This window comes from Schistocerca americana, chromosome 2, assembly GCF_021461395.2.
Source record: "Schistocerca americana isolate TAMUIC-IGC-003095 chromosome 2, iqSchAmer2.1, whole genome shotgun sequence".
Lineage (NCBI taxonomy): Eukaryota > Metazoa > Arthropoda > Insecta > Orthoptera > Acrididae > Schistocerca > Schistocerca americana.
In genome coordinates, this window is record NC_060120.1 from 398,901,617 (window position 1) to 398,925,054 (window position 23,438).

Below are 23,438 nucleotides of genomic sequence, written 5' to 3' on the forward strand. Positions count from 1 at the left end.
TTTCATTTATTACTTCATTTCTTCCAACTCTACTCACAACACAGTTTGCAGACAACATCTGTTCATATATCTCAATATACCTGGAAAATTACGTTGTTATAAATGACAAATAGTTAAGGAGATGTGATGTCTTGAAAATTGAGATGTGTTACAAACTAGCCTTTGCTTGAAATGGAGTACAAATTACCCAGATTACAGTCATCCAGTGTTTCATATTTAGAGCACTTCTAACAAACAAGCATAATTTCAAATATTTTCGTAATTTTTACTAGCTTAAATGCTTAATGTCAAACACGAGCATCTTTTTTAAAGTAAGAACTAATAGGGCATTGTACAAGCATCCTGTCACATGACATCTGTTAATGCGTGGCCACTCTTGGCCAGTGTCTCACTATGCCATCATTACGTTTCACGTATCTGCCAGTGATGGTTGAATGGTTATACTGCTTCGTTTGTTGCCATGCCAATCAGTGATCCCACCAACTGTGAAGTGTGCTTGGTTTTTCAATTGTTAAATGCTAAACAAGTTTGCCCTGCTGAAATTCACCGGTGGCTTGTTGAAGTTTATGGTGCAAGTGTAATGAATGATGGAAATTGTGCAGAAATGGTGTAGGCGCTTTAATGAAGGAAGGACTAATGTTGATGATGAAGAGTGATATGGATGGCCTACTGTCATGAATGAAGAATTGACACAAAAAGCTGATGAGGCATTTTGCCAAGAGAGGGGCTTCACTATTTATGAGCTGCATCAGAAATTTCCACAAGTTTCAAAAACAATAGTTTATCACATTATTAGTGACAAACTTCGCTACAAAAAATATGTACAAGCTGGGTGCTAAAAATGTTGTCAGAAGAAAGCAAAACAAAGCAAATAGCACATTTTTTGTACGTTATGGAGTACTATCATAAGGATGGTGGCGAGTTCTTGAGTTACATTGTGACCAGTGATGAAATGTGGATTGCACACTACACCCCAGAGAATAAACGTCAATCCAGTGAGTGGCGACATTCAGACTCCTCAAAAAAACTACGAAAACTCAAACAAGAACATTCAACATGGAAAATTTGCCATGGTGTTTTGGGGCCAGAAATGCATTCTTCTGTCAGACTTTTTGCGAAGAGGAATGACAATAAATAACATTAAAATTTAGGTGTGATATTCAAAATTGCTGACAGGGACTGCTCTCTACCGGCATCGTTCTGTTTCACAACATTGCTCGGCCTCATGTTTCAGCAAGAACAAAGACGCAAGTGGAGAAGTTTCATTGGGAATTACTGCATTTCCTACCTTACAGCCCTGACTTAGCACCACCAGACTTCCATCTGTTTACAAAATTGAAGGAATTTTGTGGTTGAAAGCTCTTGGAAAATGATGACTGTCGAAAGAAACTGTTACTAACTGGTTTAACAATCAGGCAGCAGAGTTCTTTGATGCTGGAATCCAAAAGCTGGTGCCACAACTTGACAGATGTTTAAATGTTCATGCTGAACTTGTTGAAAAGTGAAAAAATGTGCATATTGTAGTTTGTGATACAATTTAAGTTCTTAAATAAAGTTTCTCATACTCCATTACAAATTGATTCTTTAAAAATGACCTTATCACATTAACTCATTTGTAAAGTAGTCAGATGTTTACTATTGTTTTAAGCATGACATCCTGATGTTCATATTCTCAGGATTTTAGGTTAGCGTGGCAGTCATAATAGTCACTAGTTCAATGTTCATATTCTCAGGATTTTAGGTTAGTGTGGCAGTCATAATAGTCACTAGTTCATGGTGTGTAATGGATGAACTTCAGTTTACTGTGACACTCGTTCACTCCACATGAAAACTGGAAAAAAAATCAATTATTATGAAAATGAAATTGAAAAAATAAAAACTAGAACATATTAAAATACAGAATCTATTAACTTAATAAAATATTGAAGTACAAAACACAATGAATTTTGCATACCTGTGAAGCACAAGTGGTAGGGTACAGCTGTCAGTCTCAACAATTTTGTGTCACAAAAGATTGAATATCTTTAGTAATGATGGAAATGACCCATGCCCCATCATGGAGTGTATTGCACCTTTGCTCTTATATACAGGAGAGTCCTCACAATTTTTTTTTTGCACTGTTGCGCATTTTCTTCTATTGTACTTCCTTTTTTGATGTTTCTATTGCGCACATTGTCGTATTTGCCTTTTTGAGCCATTTCTGTACACATTTCTCTCTTATATTGTTTGATCTACTTATTGCAGACATAGTATCACCAGTTGATGTAGTTCCACACAGACCTGGAAAGTGCAAGGGTATGCGTGTCACACTGGCTGAAGGGTCTGTGCTGTTTTTATATTTCTCACTGTGTGAGTCCATACACTTCATTCTTTGCCCAAAATAACAATCAGGATTCGTGTTGTGGCATATTCTTATTACATCTTGAGGTAGTTGAAAGTTTCTTTGGCCAATTGATGCCATTTTGTTTATACTAATGTATCTATACCCTTTTCTCTTCACTGGTCAACCTTTTACTCCAATTGTGGGGTTTCTTGCTTCTGTTAATGTTCTTTTAGCAACTTCTTAAACTGTTTCATGTGATGTGGTACTTAATTTATTATCTGTGCACAATTACCTTGTGTTTTTCTAATTTTGCCCTTGTGTTGGCAGCTGCTATATATTAGAATATCATCTGTGTAGGCAATGCAGCCTCTGTAAGTATAAATTAATTAAATTAATCATATGATGTGTATGTGTTCTAGGCTCGTCACTTTATGCAGTCAGTAACCAACAGTGTCCAGTTTTGGATGTGTTGTGTGGCCAGTATATCAGTAGTGCAGGTTCTGGCCATTATCTTCATGCTGCCTCCAATCTTCTCTACAGGTCAGTATTTGCGGATATCAACAGAACGTATTTTGTTACTGAAAATTTATGTTAAAGAGAGATGTTTTCATGCTACCGTTACTTTTCTCAATTACTCCTGTTCATGGCACGAAGATGTGGGGGATTGGTATGAAACTTACAGTCCATACCAAACATAGGATTGAGAAATTTTGCATATGGGATTATTAAGCTTAGTGGATCTGAAAGATCACCAATTGACCAAGTTAATGAGTTTGCTGTGAAGTTAAGCAGATGAAATTTCAGACAGTATGAGACATAATACTGCTCTTATGATACATACTATTATGACACATATCTGGAAGGTAAGAGATAAAAGAAATCTGAGGAATTATAGTAAAGGCAGTGGTTCATAATGTTCACTGGTGTGCAAAAGTTAAGGACAAAAATAAATTTTGCACAGTGTGTCACTGCCAAGTAATGTAGCTCAAAGAAACTTGGACCATACAGAGAAAGAACTGCTACAGTTTAGTACAAAAGGCAACTGAAAGAAATGTTCAATGTGACAAATAGAAATGACACTTTTATTTAAAGACAATAATTATGCTGTAGTCACTGCAGTTAATGATGGTACCTCGGACATTACAAAAGGCAAGGCATGGTTCTTAATAGGGTGTTTGATCACCATGGACGGCAGTACTTGCTCTGAAATGTGCTCATATGCTGGTCAGTAGGGTTATGGTAAGGAGTTCATGTGGTAGATCATTCCATTTCTGCACCAGCGCAGTTGATAACTGCTAGATGGCTGTTGGTGCAAGTGAACATGCTGCAATGCTTCTCCAACACATCCCATATGTGCTTGATAGGATTTAAGTCAGGGAAATGGGCAAGCCACTCCATTATCCTCTTGCTCCAAAAGCTCCTCAACCCACACTGTTCGTTGCAGTCCTGGATTGTTGACCACGAAAAAGGAAGTCAGGACCAAATGCAGCCCTGAAAAGATACGCATGGGGAAGGAATACAGTGTCACAATAACAGTGATTGGTGAATGTATCGCATTCAAAGATTTGGAGGTCATTATGCCCTGGCAACATTAGGTCATCTCACAGCACAATACATGATCCACCAAAGCAATCACGGTCACTCACATTCTGCAGTAGTAGCATCAGCAGCAACAACAACAACAACAGCTGCAACAGCAGTTCAATAAACAATGGGACCTCCAGCAGCAGTAGCAGCACAAACAGCAGTGGGACCTCCATCAGCAGCAGCAGAAATTGCTGTTACAACTGCCACACAATCAAGAATAGTCTGCAGCTGCAGTTTCCTCACCTCCCCCTCCACCATTCACTTGCTTTGATGAGGCAAACGAGAGTTAGGATGACTATTTATATAATTTTATTCTTCACTGCAAGGCTAGTAACTGACCCAGAACACCAGTTTGTACTCTTACTGCCTTCTTGTAATAAACTCTAGGAAGTGGTGCAGAAACTAAATCCACTCTTGGACTGCAGTAGTTGAGCTTTTCTGATGTTTGTGGTTTGCTGATGGAGTACTAGTCACCAAACTCATGTAGTTGCAACTAAGCTTAAATGTAACCAATTTTTTGAGCAGTGTAAGCAAATGTATTATTACGGCATAGAATAGTAAGGGTTGAAAATTAGAAAATTTGCTTAAAACTCATTCATCTTGCAACAAACAAGGTGCAGTCATGCCAGGGGCAGAGATAGGATGAGGAAATAAGCAGTATGTTGCAAGTGGGTCAGGCCTCGGCACTTTACAACACCCTACCGAGAGAGAGGATGAGCTCAGCAGAAAATAGTACATGACAGAAAACTAACAGAAATGTGACATGCATATTTGTAGCTCATAAGAGATGTCGAAAGAAACTGTACCTATTTCATAAGAACCAGTATCAGCAGTTAAGAGCTCGTTAAGCAAATATAGCAGAATAAGGACACTTCGGTTCATTACAGATTGAGCATCACAGCTCCCTTTAAATGCTTGAGCTCTCAAGCTCTCAAGGAGTTGATAATTGGGATTGACACTGTTCACAGTACTAGCACTCTATTCCATGATTATGATACTATAGCAAGTCTATGTCCTAGATACTCCAGAACAGTCTACGAACCAGCCGAAAATGTACTTGAAATGACAGTCTTTGCCTGATGAACTTCATGCCGTTCACTGTCTACCATTGCTTATGGAGAAGCTGACTGTCTTCCGACAACACCACATCGTGGAGTGCTGACAGCACTGAACTTCAGTGCAGAAACCTGCAGCAGGGTCTCGTGTGGTCCATGTTTCTGCTCAACATTTAAGCACCCCTGGGTACTGAAACCTACCTGGCCACAAGGAAGGAGATCGATTGATAACACGACTTCTGAAAACACCATATCGCAGATGGGTCATCAAGGTCAACATAGAATTCGCAGCGGAACGAGCACGCTCCAGCAGCTAGTTCAAGACCATTCGTGCTGGACCATAGGCATGCTAGCAGTATGCTTTGGCACAAGGTCACTCATTCATTGTCTGGGCCTGCAGACAATGAGCTGACTGAGCAGCAGTCAGCGGGAATCCAACACACAGCTGAATGAGGCATCGGCTACAAGTCTGGTGTGGAACAAGATGATTGTAAACATGGTTAATAAATAACTGTACTTTGACAATGTTTTACTAGCAGCAGAGATGCTTCACAGGCACCTAACTGCTATCCTGACTTCATGCAGAGATGTCTCCACTCGGCCTCTCTGTAGTAGTAACATGGACTACTATTTTGCATATCTTAGCGTGCAGGTGTGATTTTCCCTGTAAACAATGTATGTGGACTCATTAATCTGTGATCTCTTTCTCCTTAAATAAAAAGTTAGTGCAAAGGCGTTAGCCTCATCTAACATTTTTTGCAGACTATGCTTAAACTTGACAAAGCTCACAAAGTAACTGCATCAGTGTGAACATTGTTAATGGTATTGGTCACTGTTGTGCTCTACAATCAACTGATGATTTCCTGTTGATGTCATCATCCAATTCACAAAGCACCTGTTCATTTGGTTCTTCACCAACGTGGGATTCAGTAGTTATGGAAGTAGTTAGTGATCCACCACCTTAATTGTTGGTAAGATATGCAAATATGGAAGCACTTTGTTTGCCTTCAGTGTGCTTCAAAGCAAGTGGAGGCTCATACAAGTTTCCTTCCCAGCATTGTCAAAGGGTCCCATAAAAGTTCATGCCATTAAATTCTGTCCAGATCGTGGCCTGTGAGGTCAAAGACATCACTTCCCTCTCTATGACGTCATATGTTCTGACTGCCCGAAATCGCAGCATCTGCAGTTGTCTTCCTGGGCCAGTGTGAGACAACAACAATGGCCATCAGCATTATACACACTATCTTGCTGACGTCCATAGCAGCTACAGATGGGATGCAGAGACTTCTTTTGCAGCTGGAAATTAATGGAGCCATGGTGGATTTCCAGTTGGACACAGGCATGGCTCTTTGTCTGATTAATGTAGACACGTACTGGCACATTGGCTTCCCACAGCTGCATTACCCTCAGCACTGGGTGGTGACATACAGTGGCCAGTCATTCTCATCACAGGGTCAGATCATCATCCAAGTGTAAAAAAGTAGCCCGGCAACTGACCCTGTTAGTAGTCAACTCCTTGGTGCCAACTAACATTCGTGGCTTCGACACTTTTGTGCTTTTTGATTTCCAAATTCAAGCCCAAGTGAAACTTGTTTCATCTACAATAGCGTTCACAGAACTTGATATATTATGTGCGCAATCGGTTTCAAGCCCATATATTCTTAAAGTAGTCAGCAATACCTACTTTTTGCGGAGCACATGTAGTGCCTTTTGCTATGCGCAATCAATTTAAAACAGAACTAGATAGACTGAAAACTATGGAAGTGATATCTCCAGTATCATCTAGCCTGTCATTAATGCCCATTGGCAGTTAAGAAGCTGAATCAATTACTTAGAACTGTCGTTATTTTAAGTCTACCATTCATGCTTAGGCAAATGTCAATCTGTATCCAATTCTAAGGCTGAGGAATAGTTGGCAAAATTGGTGGGGAGCATTATTTTTCAAAGATAGATCTCACTGACACCTACTCTCAGTTGCGTGTAGATGATCAAACAAAAACATTTTTAGTGATTAATAAACAGTTTGACACATATTGTCATAACAGGCTGCCATTTGGGGTCTTGGAATCTCAATGTAGACAAGTGTAATGTGCTGCGAATACATAGAAAGATAGTTCCCTTATCATTTAGTTACAAAATAGCAGGTCAGCAACTGGAAGCAGTTAATTCCATAAACTATCTGGGAGTACGCATTAGAAGTGATTTAAAATGGAATGATCATATAAAGTTGATCGTCGGTAAAGCAGATGCCAGACTGAGATTCATTGGAAGAATCCTAAGGAAATGCAATCCGAAAACAAAGGAAGTAGGTTACAGTACGCTTGTTCGCCCACTGCTTGAATACTGCTCAACAGTGTGGGTCCTAAATCGTTTCAGGCGAATGCCGAGATGGTTCCTTTGAAAGGGCACGGCCGATTTCCTTCGCAATCCTTCCCTAACCCGAGCTTGCGCTCCGTCTCTAATGACCTCGTTGTCGACGGGACGTTAAACACTAACCACCACCACCACCACCACCACCACCACAGTGTGGGATCCGTACCAGATAGGGTTGATAGAAGAGATAAAGAAGATCCAACGGAGAGCAGCGCGCTTCGTTACAGGATCATTTAGTAATCGCGAAAACGTTACGGAGATGATGGATAATCTCCAGTGGAAGACTCTGCAGGAGAGACACTCAGTAGCTCGGTACGGGCTTTTGTTAAAGTTTCGAGAACATGCCTTCACCGAAGAGTCACGCAGTATATTGCTCCCTCCTACATATATCTCCCGAAGAGACCATGAGGACAAAATCAGATAAATTAGAGCCCACACAGAAGCATACCGACAATCCTTCTTTCCACGAACAATACGAGACTGGAATAGAAGGGAGAAGCGATAGAGGTACTCAGGGTACCCTCCGCCACACACCGTCAGGTGGCTTGCGGAGTATGGATGTAGATGTAGATGTTAGTGCTCCTGTTATGTAGCACTCCTGTGATATTTCAGAGATAACTTAGAACAACTCATTGAAGGTATCTTCAACTATTTTTGCTATTTAGATGACTTGCTAACTACCAAGGCCACATGGGAGCAACAACTGTGTGACCTACAAATGTTGTTTCAGTGTCCATTTAGGTTTGAATATCAACAATATTCCAACCTGAAGTTTCCATTATTTGATTGTGTCTTTTTAAAAATGAGAGTGAGACCATTCACAAAAGAATCAGTCAGTGATAATGTTAAGAAAATTCTTTACCATTTCTTCTGTTGCTGTATGTATTGTTTTGATTGATTAAATTACTAGAGTCATCTGCAAAAAGAACTAATTCTGCATGTTGTATATTATGGGGTAGCTAAGAATGAGCCTTGGGGGCTCCATATGAGCTTTGCCTCTCCAGCCACAGGAATCTCCCTGATTAAAGTGGTTGAATTATTAAGTACAATTTTCTGCATTCTTTTGATTAGATATAAGACCATCCATTGATTGGCTATACTATCAATTCCATATAACCTCACTTCATGTAAGAGGATATTGTGGTTCACACAGTCAGCTGCCTTAGGTAAGTCACAGAAAGTATTTAGTTCGTTCAGAATCCCCTTATAACTCCTGCAAAGTAGCAGGTTGAAGTTTGTGTTGATGTCTGCGTGAAGATGGACTACAGTGCTGTCTACTACCACCATGCAGTGTTGCTGCTTCCCGTAAGTGGTGCATTGCAGCAGCACTTGCTCCAGCTTGCGAGTATGCTGCTGGACGTAGATAAGACTACATGGAATCAGCCAAACATGGGCAAAAATAGCGGACAGTGAGGTTTCTCTGTAGGGGTTTCTCCAGAGGTAAGGAGTGACTGCTTCAGACTTCCACAAGAGGCTGGTACCCATACACTGGGGAAACAGCACCAAGTTGCAGATCTGTTTTTCATAGGGTATCAGAGTTCAGAGACTGTTCTGATTATCCCAAAAGTATTGAGTGTCCAGCAACTGCACAGAAATTAAACAATGCTCAGCACGTCAATTATCTGATAAGGGGGCATAGGCAAGTCACATTTCATAAGCTGGAGAAGGCAACAGATCTGTCATGGTAAAAACCCTCCACACCATTACCCATGAGGATTTGAAGATTAAGAAGATATGTGCACAATGGGTACCCCATTCCCTCTCTGTTGCACAGAAACAGAAATGTGTGAAGATACATCAACAGTTGGTGCAACAGGTCAGTGCAGGTCCAATGGAGTTCTTTGAGCATCTGGTCACCATCAATGAGTTATGGTTCTTCCACGAGGCTTCAGAAATGAAACACCAGTCTGTGCTGTGAAGACATACTGGGAGCCCTTTTCCAAAGAAGTCATGGATGGGACTTTTCACACAGGAACAAATGGTGACTGTGTACTGGTATCAGGAACGGATACTGCTGGAGGATTGGATCCCTCCCAGTACGACCATCAACAGCAGCTGGAATTGCAGTTCACTGCACCATCTCTGTTGCCACAGAAAGTGGGGCCACATTGTTTGTCTCCAACATGACAATGCTTGGCCATATGCCAGTCAGCAGATCATTGCCATTGTGGATGAACTTGGGCTTACAGTGCTGCCATATCCTCCATATGCACTGGATCTGGCTGCTGGTGACTACCATATTTACTCGAATCTAAGCTGCACTTTTTGTCCGATTTTTGTAATCCAAAAAACGGCCTACGGCTTAGAATCGAGTGCAAAGTAAGCGGAAGTTCTGAAAAATGTTGGTAGGTGCCGCCACAACTAACTTCTGTCGTCGAATATATGTAGCGCTACACAGGCATGCTTTGCAGGCACAAAGATAAATACTGGCGCCAAAACCTCTGCGTCAGTAAATAAAATAAAAAAAAAAGGAAGATGAGCTTTTTTCTCCACCCCGAGTTTCGACTACTGCATTTTCATACATTACCCGACGAAGTAAATACAAATTCCATATTGTTCATCTTCAAATGTAGCAGCATTTCAATGTTCTACGAAAATCCTACTGGCAAGACTGTTTGGGATGTTTGTTAATATGGCCAACTCTATGTTCCGAATTTTTTCCTACCTGTGAGAAGTGATGGTTGCTAATAGGAACTTTTATGAATTGTGAATCACATGCAATATTCTCTTTGCCATAAGAATAATACGAGTATAAACATTTTGCCATGTATTCTTTCGTGTTTGCTGCTATCTCATTTAAATCCTGTCTGCCTAATAAACTACGAAACTAGAGTGAGCAACAGCAAACGCGGAAGAATATACATATCATGTCATGTTTATATTCTTATTATTCTTATGCCTAATAATAATACAGTCAGAAATGAAGCATGGCAATCGACTAGATTTTTAAATCTAAGATGACATTAATTTCTGTGCAGAATGTAATGTACTAAAGAGGCATCTGCAATGATTTTCAAACGGAGAAAAATTTTCGCTAAACTCTTGGTCAGAACATCTATCATACGCAGTCTATTGTTTGGTTCTTGTTGACCATTATCAAAGAAAGCAGCAGTGTAAGTAACAACAAATAGCAGTCTCTTGCCATTGTTTCGCTAATAAGACGATTCCCCTCTTTTTTTTTTTTTAGTTGTAAGCGGCGGTAGCGTGCAAAAAAGCAAGCCACGCCGCGAGTGGCGACAGGCCGTAAACACTCATTATCAGAATGCGACAAACAATGCATGACACAGTACATTAATGCATTTTCAGCTTAAGAGTGACGTAAACACCTATAACAAAAAGAACGGCACTTACTAGATCAAAGAAAAATAAGCAATCAATGCCAACCAGACGAAGCACGTGAAAAAGGTAACTGCTAAGCTTACGACTTGAACCAAACTACTGTAGCTATATTGTCATTCATTCGACCTAAATTGTGTCTCATATTACAATGGACCAACAACTTTGTTTCGATTTGGAAGTGCGGCCTAAAAGTTTTCTCTCCCCTTGAATTGTGAGTCCCAAATTTCAGGTGCGGCTTAGATTCGGGAAATGTTTTTTCCTTGATTTCGAGCCTCATTTCTCAGGTGCAGCTTAGATTGGAGTGCGGCTTAGATTCGAGTAAATACGGTATGCACTATTCAAAGCAATGAAGAGGTCATGCAGGCTAAGAAGTTCACTACCAATGACAAACTTTATGCAGTTGTCCATCAGAGGTGCCCCAAAGAATGGTTTGCTATGCAAATACAAAAGCTGCCAGAACAGTGGTGAAAGTGCATAGACATAGGTGGGGAATACCTGTGATATAATCTGTATTCTTTTGTTCAGTAAATGCTTCCTGTGAACACAAAAAAATTGTAATGCCAATCAGTGCTATTTTTTATTTACTGCTGATAAGATTTCATGAGTGAACATGAAATTCCTAGCAATTCTTCATAAATATCTTCAGTTCCTTCATCTCCACTGTTTGTTGCTGGGATGTAAACTTGCATTATGCATACAACTACTGCAGAAGCTTTTAGCTTTACCATCAGAAGTCGATCATTAACATGGTAGCTATTAATCACAGTGTTCTTCCATTTTTTTTTTTCTTGAAACAAATGTCATGCCACTTGATCCTGGTTTTTCTTTGCCAGTAAAAATAACTTTGTATCTTTTGATAAGTTGCATTTCTGTTTAGTTTCTGATGCATCTAGCACATGTAGTTCAGCATGATTATGATTTCTTTCAGTCCTTGTAGTTTCCCAGCTTAATGTTCTTTTATTCCATGTTGCAATTTACAAATTTGTGTTAGTTGTGCTTTTGGAAAGATTTTGCTATATAATGACCTGAGTAGTGTTACTGTGATTCCTTTTTCTGCCGGCTTCTAGGATGTGATTCCCATGATCAGTGGTCTGATTTATTTACTGTTTTCTGTCCAGTCTGGCTTCAGAGCATGAGATATCCTTAAGAATTTTTAATGAGGTAGTTTCTCCTTGACTTCTGCATTAATCTGTCATTGATTTTCAGTGAGATTCATTCACTCACCTTTAGTGTCAATTTCTCAACTCCAGGGCACATGGTGGTCATGAGGAAAGAGTCAATTTATACAAGCAGTCATTTGGTCCATGTAAGTTGACCTTCTATAGTGTCCACTGTGTCACTATGATGAGGATTTAAGTTTGGTGTTATTCGTAGGAATAGGATCTAGTGGCATATCTACACTGAAGTGCCAAAGAAACTGGTGTAGGTATGTGTACTCAAATACAGAGATATGTAAACAGGAAGAATACAGCACTGCAGTTGGCAACGCCTATATAAGACAAATGTCTGGAGCGGTTGTTGGATCGGTCACTCCAGCTACAATGGCAGGTTATCAAGATTTAAGTGAGTTTGAACATGCTGGTATAGTCGGCGCGCAAGCGATGGGACACAGCATCTCTGAGGCAGCAATAAAGTGGGGATTTTCTCATATGACCATCTCACAAGTGTGCCGGGAATATCAGGAATCCAGTAAAACATAAAATCTTTGACATCGCTGTGGCCGGAGAAAGATCCTGCAAGAACAGGACGAATGATGACTGAAGAGAATCATTCAGCACGACAGAAGTGCAACACTTCCACAAATTGCTGCAGATTTCAATGGTGGGCCATCAACAAGTGTCAGTGTGTGAACCATTCAACAAAACAACATTGATGTGGGCTTTTGAAGCTGAAGACCCACTCATGTACTCTTCATAACTGCATGACACAAAGCTGTACACCTCACCTGGGCCCATCAACACTGACATTGGACTGTTGATGATGGGAAACATGTTGCCTGGTCAGATGATTCTCATTTCAAATTGTAACTAATTGATGGACGTGTATAGGTATGGAGACCTCATGAATCCACGGATCCCGCATGTCAGCAGGGACTGTTCCAGCTGGTGGAGGCTCTGCAGTGGTGTAAGGCATGTGCAGTTGGAGTGATATGGGACCCCTGATATGTCTAGATATGACTCTGACAGGTGACGCATACGTAACCATCCTATCTGATAACCTGCAGCCATTCATGTCCATTACGCATTCCAATGGACTTGGGCAATTCCAGCAGGACAATGCGACACACTACCCATCTAGAATTGCTACAGAGTAGCTCCAGGAGCACTCTTCTGAGTTTAACTCTTCCACTGGCCACCAAACTCCTCAGACATGAACATTATTGAGCATATCTGGGATGTCTTGCAACGTGCTGTTCAGAAGATATCTCCACCCCCTTGTACTCTTACAGATTTATGGACAGCCTTACAGGATCCTTGGAATGAGTTCCCCTGGCACTACTTCAGACATTAGTGAGTCCATGCCGTGTCGTGTTGCGGCACTTCTGCATGCTCATGTGGGCACTGCACGATATTAGGCAGGTGTACCAGTTTCTTTGACTCTTCAGTGTACATCTACATCTACATCCATATTCCACAAGCCACCACGCAGTGTATGGCAGAGGGTATCATGCACCACTAATAGTCATTCCTGTCCTGTTCCACTCACAAATAGAGCAAGGGAAAAACGCTGTCTAAATGTCTCCGTATGAGCCCTAATTTCTTGTATCTTATTTTCGTTGCCCTCACATAGAATGGCAGTCAGCTTCAAATGCTGGTTCTCTAACTTTTCTTAGAAGTGTTCCTTGAAAAGAACATTGCCACCCCTCCAGGGATTCCCTTTTGTGTTCTTGAAGCATCTCTGTAGTACTTGCGTGTTGCTCGAACCTACCGGTAACAAACCTAGCAGACCACCTCAGAATTGCTTGAATGTCTTCCTTTAATCTGACCTGGTGCTGACCCCAGACACTTAGCAGGGCTTAGGAACAGGTTGCACTAGTGTCGTATGTGCAGTCTCCTTTGCAGATTTCCCACACTTTCCCAAAATTCTCCTAATAAGCTGAAGTCAACCATTGGCCTTCCCCACCACAATCCTCTGATGCTTGTTCCATTTTATTTGGCTTTGCAACATTACATCCAGATATTTAAATCATGTGACTGTGTCAAGCATGGCACTACTAATGCTGTATCCAAGAGGTTTGTTTTTCCTACTCATCTGCATTAACTTACATTTTCATACATTTAGAGTTAGCTTGTCACACCAACTAGAAATGTTGTCTAAGTCTCTTGTGTACTTCTACAGTGACATAGTTCTGCCAACTTCCCATATCCCATACACTTCAGCATCACCAGTAAACAGCTGCAGATTGCTACCAATCCTGTCTGTCAAATTATTTATGTATATAGAAAATATCAGTTCTATCACACTTTCACGAGGCACTACTGTAAGATACTCTTGTCTCTGTGGAACACTCGCCAGTGAGGACAGTATACTGGAGTCTATTATTTAAAAAGTCTCCAAGCCACTCGCATATCTTGAAACCTATTCTATATACTCGTACCTTTGTTAACAGTCTGCAGAAGGGCACCATGTCAAATGCATTTTGGAAATCTATAAATACCAAATTTGCCTGGTGCTCTTCATCCTTGGTTCCCAGCTCTTCATCAGTGGTTTGCAGTATATCATGTGAGAAAATGGAAAGCTGAGTTTCACATGAATGATGCTTTCTAAAACTGTACTAGTTTGTGGACATAAGCCTTTTGGTCGGTGGGAAATTTATTATATTCGAACTCAGAATATGTTCAAGAATTCTGAAGTAAACTGTTGTTCAGGATATTGGTCTGTAATTTTGGCGGTCCGTTCTTTTACCCTTCTTGTATACAGGAGTCATAAGTGCTTTTTTCCAGTTGAGAGATTCATGATAAATGCAACATTTCCTATTTCCTCTGTTGATGATGATGATGATGATGTTTGGTTTGTGGTGCGCTGAACTACGCGGTCATCAACACCCATACAAAGTCCCAAACTTTACATAATCCAGTCTAGCCAATTTCACAAATGACGATGAAATGATGAGGAAAATATAGACTCTCAGTCCCCGGGCAGAGAAAATTCCCAACCCAGCTGAGAATCGAGACCGGGACCCCGTCATCCATTTCCTCTGTTCCTTATGTAACTTATAATAGAAATTTTTAGAATAAGATGCCTCTTCCAAGATATTTTCAGGCTTGTGTTTCCATTTTTTTTAATATGTAAAGTTATGGTGACATTCCAGGAGTATATCTGAACTGATATCTTTTCATTTTGATCTGCAGGGCATATAATGTGGCTGGTTTGCATTATAGTTCCTCTTCTGTCACTGTCCCTTGTTGGAAAACCGACTGATCCTCAGGTGATGCACAGAGCCACTGGGAAAAATGAATGTGTTTTCAATACCCAGGTAAAGAATGACAAATACTTATGAAATTCCTGTTTTTGGATAGGTTTTCCATCAAATCACTATATTGAAAATTCATAAATTCTCATTACATTGTTGTATTTGCAAATTTAGCTACCAGTATTATTGTCTTTTCTTGTGTTAAATTTCACTTTGTAAATGATATACGCAAAGAGATTATGGCATGCCAAGGCAAAGTAGAGGCTTCCTCTAAATGTTCCTAAGTACTTGCTCGTGTGGTCTTCATTTCCATTCTTCTTATTTATAATGTCACTTATATCCTTTTGCTTGTGCCACATCTTCCTTTTTAACATTAAATTTAGTAATTTATTGTAGAAAAGATTTATGTGTTATAAAATGGATAGCAGTGAAAACTGAAATAAGAAACAACTGTGAAAACTGAACAAATTGAGGAATTAAGAAACCAGTTGCCTAAAAATATAGGATAATCAGTGGAACCATACTAACACATTAACTAAAACATACACTGACAGTGCAGGCAAAGAAACTTAAGAAAATAAAGCAAGGAAAACCAACAAAAAATGCTTATCAAGATATAAAATGAAGAACAAACCAAGTAGACAACATACTCTGCCTGGTCAAAAAAAGTGAAGTATCCAGAATACATGGTTGGGTGTCAGTGTATTCCATGAGATGTTCTCAAAGGTATCTATAAAATTTATAACAAATTGTTTTGTGTGGTTATGTCAAGAGCGCATTACATGCCAACGAGAAATTGAAAAGGTTTTGATGGACAAAGATGAGTTAATAAAAGGACTGCAAAATGAACTTGACACCTTAAAAAAAAGAAATACAATGCTTTGAGTGAAAAATGTGCGAATTTAGAGAAGAAACTGCCTTGTAAAGATTGTTGTCGTTTGAGCAATTCAAATGTAAACTGTGACAAATGGCACCAACCTAGAAATAGTGTCTCACTAAATGTTGTGCGAAACAAAACTAAAAGTGTGAACATATTAAGCATCATGAATAAATTTGCTGCTCTTGGGACCAAAGAAAAAATCCAGTGAAATGAACAATGATAAAAGAGTTTTTACCTCCACTAGAAGTGAACAGTAGAATGAAAACACAACAAATAAACAGTACAATTACAGATCATACAAATAATTCTATGAAAAATGACCCAAACAGACATAAAATGAGCTATGTGTAAATAAAAATGAGCTATGCACTGAGGGGGAGGGGGGGGGGGGGGGGGGGGCAGAAATTGATGTATATGGAGCCAACTACACAAAAGGACTTTCTCAGGAAAGTAATACATTGACAATGACAAGTATGGTTAGACCAGGTGCCGATTTCAAAGAAGTGACGAGAGCTGTTGTAACAGATTACTATGTAAGATGTTCAATAATGTCAAACTAATAGATGTCAGCTCACTTGATAGAGCCTATTTCACCAAACGTACTTCACTTGAATAGTACAGGAAAGTGCATGTTAGGAAAGTCAATAAGTGAAGCAATTGAAAGTAAATCCAAAAGACAGTCAGTAAAATGGGCTGTTACGAACCATATATAGAACCTGCTACTGAACCAACAGCAGCAACCACTTCAGCAGATTTCAACAGAACCGCAGATATAGCCACATCAGCAGCTAAGAGGAAAGATAGTGCTGACACTAGTTCATCTGCCAGAAACAGAGATATGAGCAACTGAAATGAAGATTTTTTATGAACGGTCATGCCCCAGCCAGTGACACCAAAATTGTAAATACAGAAGCATTACATTCTTCACCCCTTACAACAAATGTGCAGACAACCAACCTCTCCACGAGCAACTTGGCGAGCCAGATTATCTCTCTGTACTCACGCAGGATAAATAACAATCAAAATAGTGTTCAGAGATGTAGTCCAGATGCAACAGAATCTGGAAAAAAAGGTAAAATAAAAAATTTAGAAACAGATATAAACGTTTCTGCTGTAAGAATTCTACGTGAAAATGTAGAGTACACATCAAGTAAATTAAAGGAGATAAAAGTACTATCAGGGTGGTTTGAATAGTTCTCAGAACGGAATGGAAAAACAGTACTTCCATCATTGAATTTTGTTTTATTTTTCAATGTAGTCTCCTTGTAGATTAATGCACTTGGTCCAACGATGTTCCAGTGCCTTGATCCCATCTTGAAAATGAGTTTCCTCCAGGCCTGCAAAATTGTTATCACCTCTGCCTATCAGTTCTTCATTTGAAGTGAATCTTTGTCCACCAAGAAAAATTTTCAGTTTTGGGAAGAGATGGAAGTCTGATGGAGCCATATCAGTTGAATAAGGCAGGTGTGGCAACAATTCATACCTTAGTTCATGTAATTTTGCCATGGCGACAGTACATGTGTGCAGGCACGCATTTTCGTGATGGATGATGACTTTCTTCCTTGCCTTTTTTCGCTTATCTTTTGTTGCAATTTTAGTATAGTATTCTCCAGTAATTTTTTGCCCAGTGGGGAGATAATCCACAAACAGAATCCCCTTCACATCCCAGAACACTGAAGCCATGGCCTTCCCACTGAAAGAATTGTCTTTTGCTTTCTTTGGTGGTGGAGAATCAGCATGTTTCCACTACTTTGACTGTTGTTTTCTCTCTGGGGTACAGCAGTGCACCCGAGTTTTATCTGTGGTCCAAACCGGCATAAAAAATCATGTTTGTTTCTCCTGAAATGGGCCAGACATTGTTCCAATATGTCCATTCTCACACATTTTTGATCCAGATGGTACCCATCTTGCAGATATTTTTTTCATTTCTAATTCTTCAGTTAAAATCTGACATACCCTTTCAGATGACATCTGGCAAGCATAAGCAATTTCACACTCATTTAGTCAGCAATCCTCCATGACCATTTTGTGCACTTTTGCAATGATTTCCAGAGTAGTGACATGTCTTGGCCGACCACTGCATGGATCATCATCTAAGCTTTCCTGGCGAAAATTAAATTCATTTGTCCACTTGGCAGCAGTTGAATATGAAGGAGCAGAGTCCCCCAGTGTGTTCTGGAAAACAGCATGAATGTCCTTTGCTTTCATACCTTTCATTCACTGCTCAAATCTTGATTTTTTTCCACCCTCGCAAATCATTATATGGGAACACCAACAAAGCCACATCACTGCCACAGCTCTCTTCCAAGAGCACTGACATGGCACGTGTTTACAGACAACACTCCAATGAATATCATGTGAACAACTTGTTGCGATAGTGCTGACCTCTCGTGGTGATTCTGAGAACTTTTCAAACCGCCCTCATAGTAGCAGCAGAACTACCACATACATTTACCAAGGCAGAACTTGGGTTAAAAGAAAATGAAATTAGTGTTTACAACATAAAATACTATGAAAAAGTGAGTTACTTCTGCAGCTGTCAACATGAAGGTGAGGAGTTTAGTATATGCACACAGTGAAATGAAGAATTCTGTTCATGGACAGTGGACAACTGTTCAGATATACTATTTGAATTGACAGCACTACAGACAACATTCAAAGGGGAAAAGTGTTTGATATTAGGGATATGCAGATCAACAAACAGTCAGGTAAATGGTTTTCTAAAACAGCTAGCAGTTCTGTTAGATGAGACTGTTAGGCAGTTCACATACATAATAACAGCAGGTGATCTAAATATTAACGCATGGAAAGAAAGCTGTTGTACTAGGAATTTCAGTGATCTAATCAACACTTATGATGTAAATCTGGTAGAAATAGTCCCACAAGGTACAGTAAAAATACAGAGACATAAATAGATCATGTAGTTACCAATAAATCACAGTACAGGTCATAAACACAGCCACTGTTGACCACTATGAGGTATTAATAGAGGTATCAGATTAGAGAACGAAATCAGAAAATGTCTTTAAAGAGTTGCACAACAAATAATTTACGGAGGCTACAAAGATTAATGCAATCTACAGACTGGAGTGATTTGGACCAAACAGCAAATGTAAATAAGGGCTGGGAATCATTTTCTAAAACATTATCCTGTTTTGTAGATCTTGCATGCCCATCAGTATATATGGATATAAGTGGTAAGTGCAATAAAAATTGGATCATAGCAGGTGTAAAAACGAAGAGGGAAGAGCTAAAAACTATGTATGAACAATCCCAGATAAATCCAATGCAAGCAAATTGTGATGCCTATACGGACAAGAAGAGATCGTATAATAAATTGATAAAAGAAACCAAATCAGATTACTTCGTAAACAAAATTACAGCTTGTAATAATATCACAAAGACCCTGCGGCCGTACAGGAAGAAAGAGAGGGAAAGTGTAGACATGAAAAACAGTGGGAAAATAACTAAAAAGAAAAATGGAAAGGAAGTCAGGGACCCTAAAGTAGTCAGTAGTATTTTAAATCAACATTATGTTGAGGTTGTGGAGAGTTAGTAACTTTCATGTTCCATGGATCATTTTGCATGATAAATTGTCATGATGTGGATTGAGTCATTTTATATTGATATTGCAAATTAATTTGCACATCTATTTGTACTCTGAACATCACCATACAATTTTTCCCCCCTGAAATGAAAACAAGGTATACAGATTGAGTTAGCAATTCCTACCCACCATCTTTTACACATTACAAATATAGAAATTCTTCTGTGGGATAGAAGGAGTAATCGAGGAGAAACTTTTTCAATTTATTTTCAAATTTTACCTTGCTGTCTGTTAGACATTTTATGTCACTGGGAAAGTGGTCAAAATTTTTTGTTGCAGCGTTGTGCACCCCCTTTTTGTGCTAAAGACAACCTTAATGTTGAGTAATGAATGCCATTTTTTCTTCTAGTATTGTAATTATGTACCTCATTGTTCCTTTTGAACTGTAGTGGATTATTTACAGTAAACTTCGTGAGTGAATAATTATACTATGAAGCAGTAGTCAGAATGCCCAACTCCTTAAACAGATGTGTACAAGATGATCGCGGGTGAGCACCAGATTATTTACAGTAAACTTCATGAGTGAATAAATATACTATGAAGCAGTAGTCAAAATGCCCAACTCCTTAAACAGATGTGTACAAGACGATCACAGGTGAACACCACATATTATTCTTACAGCACATTTTTGGGCAGTGAAGACCTTCTTTCTTAAAGATGAGAAATTAATAAAGCAAAACTCTCCTGACACAAAATGTATACAAAGTGCTCCTTGTGTGACAATGAACCTGTAAATGAACCTGAATTAGTAAAAACAATACACCAATTAAAAACAAAAAATACTGGGGGGCTGGATGGTATATCTACTAGACTAATTAAATGCTACAAAGCCTCAGACTTTTCTCATTAACTTAGACATGGAAGAAGGAATATTCCTGACATGTTTAAAAAAGAGTAAAGTGATCCCAAATGAGGCAGTAAGGAAGATCCAAGAAATTACCAAACAATTAATAGTACACCAGTAGGTGGAAATGGTGTCATGTATGCAGATGTCGCTTCATTCGTTTTAAGTTTCTTTCAACAGATGGCATACAAAACAAGCTTCTTTAAATATGGAAAGTGGAAACAATTATTTCATAGGAATTTCTTTTTATAAACTAAATAAAATCACATATATGCAGATACATGCAAACAAAACACCTAACTTGAACAGTATTACTGTCAAGCTAGGAGACTTGGATGTAAAAGACACAGAAACATATAAATTTCTGGGCATGACAGTGGATGGGTACTTGACATGAGAGAAGCATGTAAACAATATTTGTCACAAAGTGAGTTCAAATATATTTCTAATGAGAAAAATGTCAAGGACAGTAAACAAACATACACTGTGAATGATGTACTATGGGCTAGTTCATTCACAAATTTCATATGGTATCCTGGTATACAGAAATTCTGCAAATGTGAACACACAAAGAGTACTAAAGCTACAGAAGAAGGCTGTAAGTTGCATAACAAAACAGTGTTCTGTAGAAATAAATTCGAGGAACTAAGCTTATTAACAGTAGTGAAACAATTATTTGTATGAAAAGTAATCATGCTGCATTATTACACAGATATCCATAATTATAACACAAGAAATAAAAATGATTATCATATTGTAAGAAATAGGCTCAAATTAACTGACAAAGAAACTAAAAACTGGATGTGTTGTATACAACAGTTTGCCAAACTATATAAAGATAATAGATAATAGGTCTGCTTTCAGAAATAAACTAAAATATCACTTGAGTAAAACTTATCCATTCAGTGTTCAAAAATACCTTGAAACTAAAAACTGATGCAAGGCTTCGTTTGTGACTGTGCAAATATGTAAAAAACTTTCAGAATGCATAAAGTGACTTTAATCTTTGGCATATCGATGTTTTTCACATGCTTGTATTTTAGAGGCTATTTTACTGATGTATGCATGTAGTTATGTATTTTTGAAATTTGAAATTTTTCAAACTTCATGTGAACTTGTCAAATACCATTGTACAGAATGGTCCATAGACATAAATAAAATAAATAAATAAATAAATAAATAATTCATACACGTACACATCATCCAGGGGTGTATAAATAATTAGAGTTGCAGTTCCCTGAGACAGGTAGAATAGGCCACTGGAGTGCATTTGTGTTGTTTCATGTTTAGTGTTGTTTCGTGTTTAGTTTTGTTCATGTTTAGTGTTGTTACTTGGCCTAATAGAATATAAGGGGTGTGAACACTACAAGACACTGAGTGATCAACATGAAGGCTGTGTAGATGCAGCATATTCATGAGAGTCAGCATTCCCAGTACCAGGCAGAGTTATAATGGCACCTACAGTGGGTCATATCTGGCCTGCTGGTTGAACTGTGCAATATCTACATGTGTGGGGCATACAGATGTGATATTGGCCCAACATTGGCTGCCTGGGAACATGAGAGGTGGCTTACTCACTGTAAAGACTCTGGTCAACCAGATCTGACAACCACAAGGGAGAATCACCATATTGTACACAAAGTGCACTGTAACCTGTTTCGCATATGTACCAACCATCTGAGAAAAACTATTGGACACTCAGCAATATTGTGTGTCATACCGCATCATTGGGCAGAGACTAGCAGCAACTGGATTAGGAAATTAATGTCCCATGTCTACACTGCCACTAGCGCCACAATGTGAGCAACTGTATCTGGAGTGCTGCTGTGACTGGGAGCACGGACTGCTTATGATTGGAGTCGCATTGTGCTCAGAATGAGTCGCAGTTCTGCACTACCATCGTCAGTGAGTATTGCAATGACCTAGGGAGAGGTCCCATTTATCAACAGTTTCACAGAGGCAGGGTAGTGTTATTCTTGACATCACAGTGGGGGGAGCCTTTGGGTAGGTCTTCAGGTCATGGCCAGTAGTGACTGAGGGAATCCTGTCAGCACAGTGGTACATTGCAGATGTCTTGTATCCTCATGTGTACCTCTAATCTTGTGACACTATTTTGGTGCTATTTTAAAAGACATTGCTCGTCCACACATAGCACATGGCTCTATAAACCGCCTGTGTGATTTTGAGGTATTCCCAGTGCCAGTGTCCAGGATCAGTTACAACAGTTGTGGAGAGGATACTATAAATGGAGAGGATACTATGAATGGCTTTATGACAACCTTTCCAACCGAATCTGCATCTGCATCCAGGCCACTGCTAAGTGGGCTTATACTGCCAAGTTCTTCATAAATTTGACACAATTTTGTAAACACTGAATAACATCACATACCCTTTTAACTAGTGAAACTTTATTTCATTTCCTTCTCCCCTTCTGGTTGCTTCACTTTTTCTGTATTAATAAAAAATGTTAGATATATCTAGCTTATAAAAGCAAATAATTTGGTACCAAAATACATTCAAAAATCTTGATCAGGGCAGTCAAATACTAGCTATCAAGTATCTGTTCATTCTGCTGTGAGAAGTGCAATGTAATGCACACAGGAATTGACTAGAATGATGTTGACACAGGGTATAAGGAACACGTAAGATAAATAAACAGAACCTGTGTGTATAGCCGCATATGTTAGTACTCCACTTTTGGGATTCAGAGGGACGTACCAGCATGGGATTGAATCCACCCGATGGATTACTGACAAGGGCCGGTGTGTCAACCACCCCAGATGTGGTTTTTAAGTGGTTTTCAGTGTCTGACAAGCTGAATAACTGGGTGATACTCACATCCTCCCTCAGTTACACTGTTCATACACATTTAGAAAAGTTTGCACACTTTCACATAGAATACACAGATAGTCAGGTGTGCACAAATACTATTGGGGGTGGGTGGGGGGTGACAGGAAAGGGCATCAGGTCTACCTCTACTGCTAACATTGCTAAATACAAAAATTAACAAGTCAAC

At 39.3% G+C, this 23,438-nt stretch overlaps 1 protein-coding gene across 6 annotated transcripts in view; it reads left to right on the forward strand.

The window, feature by feature from the left end:
• LOC124596296 (transmembrane protein 94) overlaps positions 1–23,438 on the forward strand; it is a 493,514-nt gene that overhangs the window by 424,197 nt on the left and 45,879 nt on the right. For all 6 annotated transcript variants that reach the window (XM_047135396.1, XM_047135395.1, XM_047135394.1 and 3 more), the window contains 2 exons: positions 2,743–2,863; positions 15,030–15,154. In XM_047135396.1, the coding sequence (XP_046991352.1) occupies positions 2,743–2,863; positions 15,030–15,154 (246 nt within the window). The remainder of the gene's footprint in view (positions 1–2,742; positions 2,864–15,029; positions 15,155–23,438) is intronic.